General features: G+C 41.8%; 1 protein-coding gene across 2 annotated transcripts in view; it reads right to left on the bottom strand.

Annotated features, from left to right (window-relative positions):
- Positions 1-781: 781 nt before the first annotated feature.
- LOC106087011 (transmembrane protein 135) overlaps positions 782-12304 on the bottom strand; it is a 43967-nt gene continuing 32444 nt past the window's right edge. For both annotated transcript variants that reach the window (XM_059363393.1, XM_013251883.2), the window contains 5 exons: positions 9020-9194; positions 8120-8932; positions 1383-1523; positions 1143-1309; positions 782-1086 (listed from right to left, as the gene is read on the bottom strand). In XM_059363393.1, coding sequence (XP_059219376.1) covers positions 954-1086; positions 1143-1309; positions 1383-1523; positions 8120-8932; positions 9020-9166 — 1401 coding nt within the window. In that variant the 5' untranslated portion in view covers positions 9167-9194 and the 3' untranslated portion in view covers positions 782-953. The remainder of the gene's footprint in view (positions 1087-1142; positions 1310-1382; positions 1524-8119; positions 8933-9019; positions 9195-12304) is intronic.

Raw genomic sequence — 12304 nt, 5'->3', positions numbered from 1 at the left:
ATAACCTTCTTTTGGTGGGTTTGAGCTGGTTCACCATGCTTGGACCATGATCTTTTTCGACTAACGTTGTTGTGAACAATCCATTTTTCATCTCCAGTTATGATTCGTTTTAACAACTGATCGAATTCATTGCGTTTAAGGTGCATATCACAAGCGTTGATTCGGTTTGTTAAATGAATTTCTTTCAATACATGTGGTACCCATATTAAAATTGACGCCAAACAAACAAATGTAAACAAAATTTCGCGCACTTTTTTTCTAAAGCAAGCTAAAAGTAACAGCTGATAACTGACAGAAGAAAGAATGCAATTACAGAGTCACAAGCCGTTGAAAAAATTTGTCAACGCCGACAATATTACTACTATATTACCGACAATTACTTTTTGGGCAACCCAATATGAACTTACCTCGCAAATTGCTACTATTCAGTTGGAATTTGTCCTGATAGCGGATTATGTTGATAAAAAAAAATCCATGTTTTATTTTATAAATGACAACAAAATATTGAGTTCAAAATTTGATTACGTTAAGTCCTTTTAACAATCAAATATTCCTAGAAATAAAAATTAAACACAATAAGTTTTTTCTGTTGCATTTGTTTCGATGGAAGTATAAAAAATATTTATTATAAATATAATAAAAGTTATTATTATTATTATTATTATTGTTATTACAGATTGCAGGCAATTTAACAACATTTATATAAGTTTAAAGGTTAACAATATTAGATTAGACTAAGTCAAGTTCAAAGAAAAAATCTTTTTTAGAAAAGGAAATCACCTTGGAAAATTTCTTCGAGAAGAAATTGACGATTTGTGTTTTTCTTGAAAACTCTCAAGTGTTAGTAAATGAAGAATGCATATGGTATGGATGCATGTTTTTTTCTGATAGGATTACATTACGTTGTGTTATTTACAAGTTGGAACTTTTGTGTTTCTTTGGGTCTACTGCTATTACCAACTAGCCAAGGAGCATTGTGGCAACGAAGTTCTATCGGTTAATTTATAGGCCTTCAATACTTCTTCGGTCTGGGCAAATGTGTTTAAGCCAAAGGCATCCATGGGCACCAAATTGAATTTATTTAATCTGAAATTTAAGTGTAAGATTAAAAACAATTTTTGACAGATAATAAAGATGACTACCTTTGTCCAGAAATGGCTTGTAGGAATCTGTAATAACTGGGCCTAAGTGTTTTTGCTTCCATGATACCCGAATGGAATAATACCGCTGTGCAAAAGGCATAAAGGAGTATGGTGAAGCCAGGTACCTCAGGCACTTTCTTTTCCTTAATGCCCAAATTGTAAACAATCTGCAAGAGATGGGGGGAAGGGTAAAATTAAAAATTCACTTTTAAATGTTGGAGCTAAAATGTTGCGACTTACTTGTAAAGTTTTCCACATGACATACAATGCCACTGTTGTATCGGGATAGTAAAAGAAGCTCAAACTGCCAATCAATCCAGCGGGTATGGCAAATCGAGGATCATCACGGTTAAAGCTGTGTCTAAGGCCACATGAAACTGACTAAAGAACACAAAAGAAAACCATAAAAAATGGAAAATTAATTATTTGCCATATTGGGGATAAAGCTTAGTTATGGTTAATATAACATGTCAAAATTGTTGCAAATCGGAGGAATAAATCTTGTGTTTTTAAGAAATTTTATGAAAATGGCGATAAATTTTATGAAAATGACGAGTTTAAGTCAAAATCTCGAAAGTCGACCTTGTAATAAGACTTTCATTTCCCCTGGCTAAGTGAAAGCCAGATTATGTGTACACCAGCCAATCTGGGTACCAATAGTTTCAACTATTTTGAAAGTTTAAGTCAGACTTTCTAGCTAATTTGGACGTTATTTAGCATTTCGAGTTCGCAATAACTTGGAGGTCTCCTCACCTTTATTTTTGTTACACCTTTCACCGTTTTACACCTTTCTGCTATAGCGTCCTATAAAGGTATCGCCTGATTTTATGTCTAATGTACTGTTTTAATTAGGGCTGCAGAGTCATCCGGAGTCGAAGTCGGACTGTTGAGCCGGAGTCGGAGATTAGTTCGCTCACCACGCTCCGACTCCGGCTTTATACTCCGACTTAGACTCTGACCCGGGATCGGAGTCGAAGACTAGACTCCGCAGCCCTGGTTTTAATCGATTTGGTTGTTATTTATAAAGAACTAGCATCCTGGTGGTCCGCTTCGCTACCCCCGCTTTTGATACTCCTTTTTAGTGTAGGTCTTCCAAAAACCTAGGTAGTCACTCAGTTTGTAAGATAATGAATTTTGAGCGCTTTACCTCAATTAATAAAGAAGTATCATATTGCTTGTTTTAGTATCTTAATGTAAGATATGGAAAAAATCTTCTTGTCGCCCAAAATTTAGCGAAGACAAGCTATTTTGCACTTTGTGGTACCAAAATGTACAAATTTTGAATGGATCATTTAGTCAACCATTATATGTTTCCTTTTTGTACCTATATGTAAAATTTCAGGCCCCTAGCTCCATATGTAAAGAAAGTACCAAATGGTACCAATTTTGGTACCAAAATGTTTGAATTTTTAAATCATCATTTAGTTACCAATCATTTATTTCTTAGTTGTACCTACATGACAAAATTCAGACCTCTAGCTCCATCTATGAAGAAGGTACTAATTTTGGTACCACAATGTTTGAATGGTGAATAGATCGTTTAGGCACCAATTATATATTTCTTAGTCGTATCCACATGCCAAATTTTATACATTTAGTTTCATCTAAACAGAAAGTACCAAATGATACTAACATTTAAAAATGTTTAATGAAACATTTAGTCACCCTTCATATATATCGTAGTGGTACCTACTTGCCAAATTTCAAACCTCAATCTCCATCTGAACAGAAAGTACAAAATGGTATCAATTTTGGTACCAAAATGTACGAATTTTTAATAGATCATTTAGTCATTCATTGTTTATTTCACAGTTGTACCTACATGCCAAATTTCAAACTTCTGGCTCCATCTATAAAGAAAGTACCAAATAGTACCAAATTTTGTACCAAAGTGTTCGAAGTGTGAAAAAATCATTTAGTCGCCCATCACATATTTCTAAGTTTTACCTACATGCTAAATTTCAGACTTTTAGCTCCACCTGCGTAGAAAGTACCAAATTGCGGTATCAATATTGGTACCAAAATGTACGAATTGTTAAAAGATCACCCATTATAATTTCCTAGTTGTACCTGTATGCCAAATTTCAGACCTATAGCTTCATCTGTAAATAAAGTACCAATTTTGGTACCAAAATGTACGAATTTTGAAAAGATCACTTTCCCATTTCCTAGTTGTACCTATATGCAAACTTCAGAGCTCTAGCTCCATCTGTAAAGAAAGTACCAAATGGTACCAATTGCGGTACTAAATCTGGTAACGTCACGTTACCAGTACTATTTTTTCCATTTTTCTCTAAGTCATTCTACCTCTATCCACCCGCCCTGTACAAAGTTCTCCAATTTCGTACCTTTTTGGTGCTTTTTTTAGTACCTAAATGCACACATTTCCAAAAACTCTTATAGTCACCCAACTAAGGTTGCCATAGAATATCTAAATTCAGAGCTCTAGAGTAATTTACAAAGAAAGTACCAAATAGTACCAATTGTGATACAAAATGTACTACCATTTCCACTTCCGGGACGATTTTTTAAAATTTTTATAACCAAACCTTAATTTTTCGAGAAGTTCTTTAATTTGAGTCCAAAAACGTTTGAGCCCACAGTAAGGTCAGCCATCCCACTGGAATCAGTTTGAAACCAGGCTGTTCAAGCTGATACTTTCAGATAGGTGGTGCAGCATGGATATAATTTTTGATGGAACTCATTCGAAGGATGGACTCAAGGTAATCGATTGTGCAAGCGACGAATCCAAGGATTTATTGTGCTGGAACATTGAGAGCATCGATTCCACCTGGCCAGGACGAAACTAGGGTTATATCGATGACTGAATTGCCTGTTCAAACAGTGGCTACAGCATGGGTGCCGACTGAAGGTATTGATCCGGACCTACTGCCATTGCTGATGAAGCAGAACGGGCTCTGCAGACATGTGGACAATTTTTTCCACAAAAGCCTGTGCAGAAAGCCGCGGTCTGATTCCGAAGGCATCTATGGACGAGTATAAGGAACGCTACCTGAGGAATAGAGAGTGCAGACTAGGGGCATGAATCCCGACTGAAGGTATTGAGTCGGACCTGCTGACATTGCTGGCGAAAAAGAACGTCGGGTTCTGCACAGACAGGTGGAAAGTATTTTCCACAAAAGCTTGTGCAGAAAGCGGCGGTCTGGTTCTGAAGGCATCTATGGAACGCTATATGAGGATAGAGAGTGCAGACTAAGGTCGGATTTTGGTTGTCCGATTCAAAATATAATCACTCTGGCCAGGGACGAAGCCGGGCACGGAACCGCCGTTTGAGGAATAGATTAGCGGTGATACACATGATTTTGTTTTGAAGGAATGGAGAGTGTCCCAGGAGGCCTCCTTCTCGAATCATATTGTAGATATACCTACTTCACTATTTTTTTATCCACGGATAATGTACCACCATATAGGAATTTTAAGATGATTAACTGGTTAAGCTTCGAACCACTGTGCTTGATGGTAAAACGGAACTTGAGTTGGCGGCAAACGCGTTGGCAGGGGACATGTTGACCAGCTTTGAGGAGAACTACCCTCTCATATACACAGGTAAGAGCTCGCTGGCTGTTCGGTGGAATGGGTAGCTGAGGAATCTGAGGCGGACTACGTGGAGTTTGTACAACAAGACCAGTCGTACCTCTTTAAAGAATCCCGGATCCGGTACAAGAATGAGGTGAGATCGGGTGAGAGGGCCTCATGTAGTCGATCACTGTGAGTTATTGTTGTTGTTGTAGTAGCGTGTTGTGCTCTTCTGAGAATCGGTTGAGGGGGTGAACGAGTCCTCTAGGTTTCGGAAAGTGTATGTGAGGACAGGAAGTCCCTCGGGAGTGTCTTGAGGGATGGCGACATTTGGAGGGATGCTAATTCCGAAACTTTCTAGCTCCTGGCTACAACGCAATTTCCGAAGTGCTCGGATGTTGCCAGTGGACCGGTAGAGTCTAACGTTACGGATGTGCCTCAGATAACAAGCAGTGCGGTGGCACTGTCGGTTGTTGAGGGGGTGCTAATAAAGGGAAGGATAATCCGGGCGATTAATTCGTTTGAGTCGTCATCCTACAGAAGGCAGGAGCGTATGCCAGGCGGCTTCTGGAAAGGATTTTAGGGCATGGAGGGAGGTAAGAGTCGTTTTCATTTCCAAGGCGGCAAAATCGACCCATTCCCTGCCCAAGGACTTGAGGTAAATCAGTCTTTCATTTTGAAAATACTTCAGAGACTATTGGATCAGTCTCAGGGATCTTTTTGACCCATCGTTGATGAACAGCTACCAGCATACCTATACCAAGGATGAGTTATATAAAGGGAAACTAGGAGACAGGCGACATCACTTTGGCGGCTTTCTTGGATATACAAGGGGCTTTTAATAGCGTGGAGTTGGGGTCCGTTCGTCGTTCTCTGCTTGATATGAGAATCTGGTGTACTGGATTGATGTTATGCTGAAGGGCAGAATAATCAATGCATCACTGGCAGAGGGATCGGTGAGGAAGATTGAGATCAGGGGACGCCACAGGTAGGGGTTTTATCCTCCTTCTTGTGGCTTTTGGTTATCTATGGGATTCTCAGGAGGAGGAAAGGGTGAAGAAGAGGAAGTATGGCGAGTTTAAGGTACCGATCCTTGTTGTTGTTGTAGCAGTGTGTTGTTTTATATCTTTCAACCGCTTGATTTTGTTAAGTTACCAGATTAAGGGACTCTACGACTAAGATGGAGTGCGTCCAGAAGGGTCTGAGTCTGAGACGAGTGGGTCTGGCTGGGCTGACGTGTGTCGTGTGATCCTTGGTAACAATTGGGATATACATCATGCACGTTGCCATCAATCTGTAGCAATTGAGGGGGCTGCATCTGACGGATCGTAATTGAGCCAAAAACTACCCTGGTTTGCCGGGGGAGGTAAATTTATTCAGATGCAGTGAGAACGGTCGTTCCTGGAGCGGAGATGCCTCTCTCGAGAGAGACTGAATACCTGGCCCTCATTCTTGACCAGAAATTGACCTGGAGAAGGAGAGTCAAGCGAGGCTTTAATGCGCTTTACTCGATATGCAGGAGTTGGGAAAATAGGCCCTGGTGTGGTCCCTGGTGACAATCGCGACATACATCATGTACGTTGGCATCAATCCTTGCTCTGTAGGAATTGAAGCGGCTGCATCTGCCGGATCGTAATTGAGCCAACAACTACTCTGGTTTGCCGAGGGAGGTCAATTTAGTCAGGTGCAATGAGAACGGTCGTTCCTGGAGTGGAGATGACGCTCTCTCCAAAGGCTAAATACCTAGGTCTCATTCTTCACCTGAAATTGACCTGGAGAAGGAGAATACGCTCTACTCGATATGTAGAAGTTGGGAAAATAGGCCAAGGACGATCCACAAGGCGTTTACTGCTGTGGTCTGGCCGAACTTCACCTATAGGTGCTTTGTGTGGCACCAGGACCTGGAGAAAGTGGGTCTCAGCGGTATGATGGAGAAGGTAAAGGGTATTGCGGCAATGCGGATATCAGGGGAAAGGAGGAGCGCTCCGAGAGCAGCACAGAATGCGGTACTTGTTCTGAGACCTTTGCACGTAGCGTTGCGGACTGCCCTCAGAATGAGGGTGTCAGGGACATAGCGCTCTTTTGATTTCGGTCATTCTTTTGTTCCGCGGAAGACCGCTGGTGTGCGACGACTACCTGGCTTTGACGACACGACGCGACAGACTATGTGCCGTGCGGATCTTTCTTCGTTGGCGATCTGGAGCTTGTCTTCCCGGAGACGGAGGTTTTTGCTGAGGGCGTCCCGCATTTCTCAGGTCCCTCTGTTTACACTGATGGGTCCGAGCTGGATGGGGCACGGGACAAGGGTTTTTGTAAAGTTTATAAGCAAAAAGGGGGTCACATAGACTTCTGGACGGGTGCAGCGTCTTTCAGGCTGTGGTTTTTGCGACCCTCAGGGCCTTCGATATGATCCTGAGTCAAGAACGGCGGTCCTCTCAGACTGTCAAGTCGAGGCTTGTAGGGAGATGCAAGGAGTCTCAGAATCTTAGGGTATGCCGCGCTGGGTTCCGCGCCATCACTGGATGGCGAGGAACGAAGCGGCTCACGAGGTGGCCAGGTTTGGATCGCGGATGAATTCTGTGAGCGCGACGCCGATGAGGGACCACCATCTGTGTCAGTTGGGCGGGTCCTGCGGTCAGGGGAGAATTCATTTTAGATTGTTGTTGTCGTTGCCACATTCCCATGTGGAGGTGGCGATCCTCGTCAAGCTTCTGTAGGTGAGCAAGCTCGTTTCGGTTCAAAGGACCGATCGCCCCGGGAACAGGGTAGCCATTGGTTATTTAAAGGCGCCAATAACCCACCTTGTCATATCGAGCATCATAGGCACTCAGTATTTGTGCAAGAGCTGGTGCCGCCCAACCTCCCACTAAGACTCTCTGCTCGAAACCGCTGATTGTCCGCGACTGCCGTTACATCTTCTCCGTATGGAGCATTCCACTATCCGCAACCTGTGGACGCTCGCAGCTAAGCGTGACGGTAGCTCGCAGCTAAGCGTGACAGTAATGAACACCATACAGATCGGACCTCAATGTTCCAGCCTGTGTGGTGCTCACTGCTATCCCGTGACGGGATTTTAGATGGTATTTGATATGGATGTAGGAAAGTCTAATTGAAATTTCAGCAAAATCAGATGAAAAAGTGCCATTGAAAGGGCCCCAGTAGTCTATCTAGGAGATCTATTCACCTATCCAAATATGAACTAGCCGTTATAGTCGAACTGCTTGTTGCATGTGCTTATGACTCTAGTTTTAGCTCAAGTTTTAGGCAAAAAGAGGGACGGATCTTGCACTATTATTTTAAACTGGTATGGCAAATCAAGATTGTAATCGTTTATTCTTTATAACATCCCATATAAAAAATTTGGATATATGTTGGCAAAATGAATGTACACCCCACCCAAGGGGGGTGGATATAAAAAATTATGTATTTCATCTACTCACCTTGTAAAGGAAGGAAAATGAACCCAAGAATAAGCCCAAGTTCAATGTTTTCTTATTTAAAATCGTCTGCTTCCAATCCAACTTATTTTGTATAACTTTCTTGAAATTCATCACAAGTTTCAAAGCCACCTGAATGCCAATACCTCCCAGCAAGGGTTTCAAGCCACCCATTACGGCATAACTGAGACAGCCGCATTTGTGCGTACAGCTCTCATGCTTGCCTTTCAGCGTACCAATGAAACGTGAATATAATTGCACCCAACCATTAATGGTGGATAAGCTCACAGGTGGACGAGATGTTCTTTGAGCAGTTGATGTAGCAGGTACTGAGTCGTCAAATTTAACTTCCTTGCCTTTGGCATCTCCTTCTTCGGTTTTACCCACAAATATGCGTAGAATACCGAAGAGAGAATCTTTACATGTTGTTTTATGCAATCCCAGCCTGTACAGATACAGTAGTGTGGAAATACTAGCACCAAAAATTAAAACCTGTCCATTCGGTATAGATTTGGCCCAGCCGCGAGCCACAGCCATATTCCATAACGATTCCGTTGCCACATTGGCCACATATAAAGCCAGCAAAGGTCTTCTTTGGGGTCTTTCTACAACAATGGCCATAAGACTGGCCAAAAATGTGGGTAAAAATGCCGCAGTGTATACTGTATAGTGGCCCATCAAATAACGCAGAAGGCAATTGAACATTATGAATCCATAACTGTTGGTCACCAAAAACGCGGTAGATTGCAAAATACCCTGCACGGTTTTGCGAAGATCATCTAAAGTGGGAATTTTGTGACGCATTACCAGGGAAAGCTAAAATACACAACAATAAAATATTCATAAACAAAACAAAAAAACATGCTGAAGATTTAAAACTTGGCTCTTATCGCCCTTACCTACCACATAAACCATGGAATAGACCCTAAGGCAATATGGTGTGGCTGATAGCAATAGACCGGCGGTTGCATTCACACAACTGTCGGTCCATGGATGCTGGAAGTCTTTGCAGGTACATAGTGTTGTTGCCAATTTGCTTTGGACGGTCATGGTAAAGCCAAGGTTAAGCTAAATTCGTCTGAAATGGGAGAAAAATATATAAAAAAAATGTTGGTTAGCCATTGATGCTAAATGCGGGTATTGTGAAATTTTAAAAGTCATAAAAGTAGCGCCAGAACTAATATTTGGCCCCGGTATAACTGTAACAGGGACATATATGAGGATGACAACAATTTTTTTAACAAATTTTGATAAAAATCGCGGTATGAATTTTAATTGGAGCTGAATCAGTTTGTGAATCGATTTGGTCCATACTTAGAATGGACACGAATGTCGTGATTAACGCAGATGTCTGCCATCACGGCCCAAACCAGTGAGATCCAAGGCCCAATGCATCTACCAACGACCCCACATGTCAATCCCATGGCAGCCGGTTGTACGTACCGGATTGACCCGATGGAGTTCTTCATCGGCAAGGGCTGCCGCTTCAGTGTAAAACACACTGCTACAACAACAACAACAATCCCACATGTGGTAACCCACACATGAGTACCAATTTGATGCCACGTATTTGGACGTGTTCACCTCCTTGGTTAGGAGCGGTGCACTACCTAAAACTCGTTCCGACCTATGGTTCAACGCACCCGATTGAAAACGCAACTTCACACCGAGCTTATGCTCTACCCGCGATTTGGGTAGAGACCACAGCCACCACGTTGCTCCCCACTGGGGTCTCACCATCTCACCTGTCACCCGTGGTACCAGATTAAATTCTCCGGTCAGACTTCGTAGCCTTAAAAGACTACTACCAGTTGAAGAAGAACAGTATGTGGGACAGCTATTCAAAAATGGACCAATCTGGACCGCATTCGCCATGAACGTTTAGTGATTTTATGCAACTCACTGCTGCAAATTTCAGTGACATCGGGAAGTAAATGCGCTTTTTATGGTCCAAGACCGTAAATAAGAAGATCGGTCTATATGGGAGATCAATGCAAATATTGTATGGCATGGTCCTAAAATGGATGAAGAGGGGTCAAAAACATCTCACTGTGCTAAATTACAACGAAATCGGGTGATAAATAAGACTTTTATGGGATCCAGGACTTACATCAGAAGATCAGTCTATATATATAGTCTGCGAAGCTTCAGCTTTAGGAGAGGCCACCTTGGCGCAGAGGTTAGTATGTCCGCCTATGACGCTGAACGCCTGCCTTCAAATCCTAGCAGAAACATCAGAAAATTTTTCAGCGGTGGTTATCCCTTCCAAATTATGGCGATATTTGTGAGGTACTTTGCCATGTACAAACTTTTCCCTAAAGAGGTATATCGGGGTCCCTTATCATTGAGCTTAAAATTGAATCGCACAGCACTCACTGATTTGTGAGAAGTTTGCCACAGTTCCTTCCTGGAATGTTCTTGGGCAAATTTGCATATTGCATTTACCGAAGGACGGGGGTATATTAATTTTGTCATTCCGTTTGCATCACATCAAAATATCCATTTCCGACCCCATAAAGTATATAAAGGGTGATTTTTTAGCTGTTATGTTTTTGGCAACACTGGTTTGAACAGCTCACGCACGTTTCGAGTTTTGTTCCACTGTCAAAAACCTTCAGTTTGATGTATAATTTAACCATGAATCATCTTACAAACGAACAACGCTTGCAACTTATTGACTTTTATTATCAAAATGAGTGCTCTGTTAAGAAATTTTATAGCGCGCTTCTTCCATTCAACGACGAAGCTCATTTTTGGCTCAATGGGTATGTAAATAACAGAATTGTCAATTTTGGTGTGAATATCACCCAGAAGCATTGCAAGAGCTAGCAATACATCCAAAAAAGTCAGTTTGGTGAGGTTTATGGGCTGGCGGCATCATTGGGCGGTACTTCTTCAACGATGATGCGAATCGTAACGTAACTGTGAATAGTGGGCGCTATCGTGAGATTGATATCCAACTTTTTTTTGGCCAAAATGTAAGAGCTTGACGGTGGCACATGCCACACAGCACGCGTAACAATGGACTCATTGAGAGGCGAGTTCGGTGAACATTTTATTTCACGTTCAGGACCGGTCAATTGGCCGCTTAGACCATGCGATTTGACGCCTTTAGACTATTTTTTATGGGGCTATGTTAAAGCTCATGTCTATACAGACAAGCCCGCTTCAATTGACACATTGGAAGACAACATTGAAGCATTTATTCGTGATATACCGGCCGAAATGTTGGAAAGAGTATGCCAAAATTGGACTAAGCGGATGAACCATTTTAGGCGCAGTCACGGTCAACATTTGCATGAAATAATCTTCAAACATTAAATTATAGGGACCATACTATGGATTCAAATAAAGATTTCATGTATTTTTCTGAACTCTGTGATTTTTTTTTTTTGGAAAACTTTCCTATAGCTCTTAAAAAATCACCGTTTATATTCTTAAACGTCGAAAAAATATAAGACGTCTAGCCATGTCCCTCCGTCCGTCTGTCTATTGAAATCACGCTACAGTCTTCAAAAATAGACGTAATGAGCTGAAACTATGTACATATTTTTTTGTTTGTCCATTGGCATGTTAAGTTCGAAGATGGGATATATCGGACTATATCTTGATATAGCCCCCATATAAACCGATCTGCCATTTTAAGGTCTTAGGCCCATAAAAGCCACACTTATAGTCCGATGTTGCTGAAATTTGGGGCAGTGAGTTGTGTTAGGCCACCTGACATCCTTCTTTAATCGGTCCCAGATTGGTGCAGATTTGGATATAGCTCTCATATAGACCGATCTCACCATTAAAGGTCTTGGGCCCATTAAAGACGCATTTGTTATCCGATTTTGCCGAAATTTTGGACAGTGAGTTGTGTCTAGCCCTTCAACATCCTTTTTATACCCATTCCGTTTGTAACAACTCGAAATATTCGTCTAAGACCCCATAAAGTATATATATTTTTGATCGTCTCGAAATTCTGAGTCGATCTAGCCATGTCCGTTCGTCCGTCTGTCGAAATCACGATAGCGGTCGAACGCGTAAAGCTAGCCGCTTGAAATTTTGGACAGATACTTAATATCAATGTAAGTCGCTGGGGATTGCAAATGGGCCATATCGGTTCAGATTTAGATATAGCTTCCATATAAACCGATCTCCCGATTTGACTTCTTGAACCCCTAAAAGCCGCAATTTTGCTCA

The sequence above is a fragment of the Stomoxys calcitrans genome, chromosome 2 (assembly GCF_963082655.1).
Source record: "Stomoxys calcitrans chromosome 2, idStoCalc2.1, whole genome shotgun sequence".
NCBI lineage: Eukaryota > Metazoa > Arthropoda > Insecta > Diptera > Muscidae > Stomoxys > Stomoxys calcitrans.
Note: the sequence above shows the minus strand (reverse complement) of the source record. Positions and strands in the feature narration are given on the sequence as shown.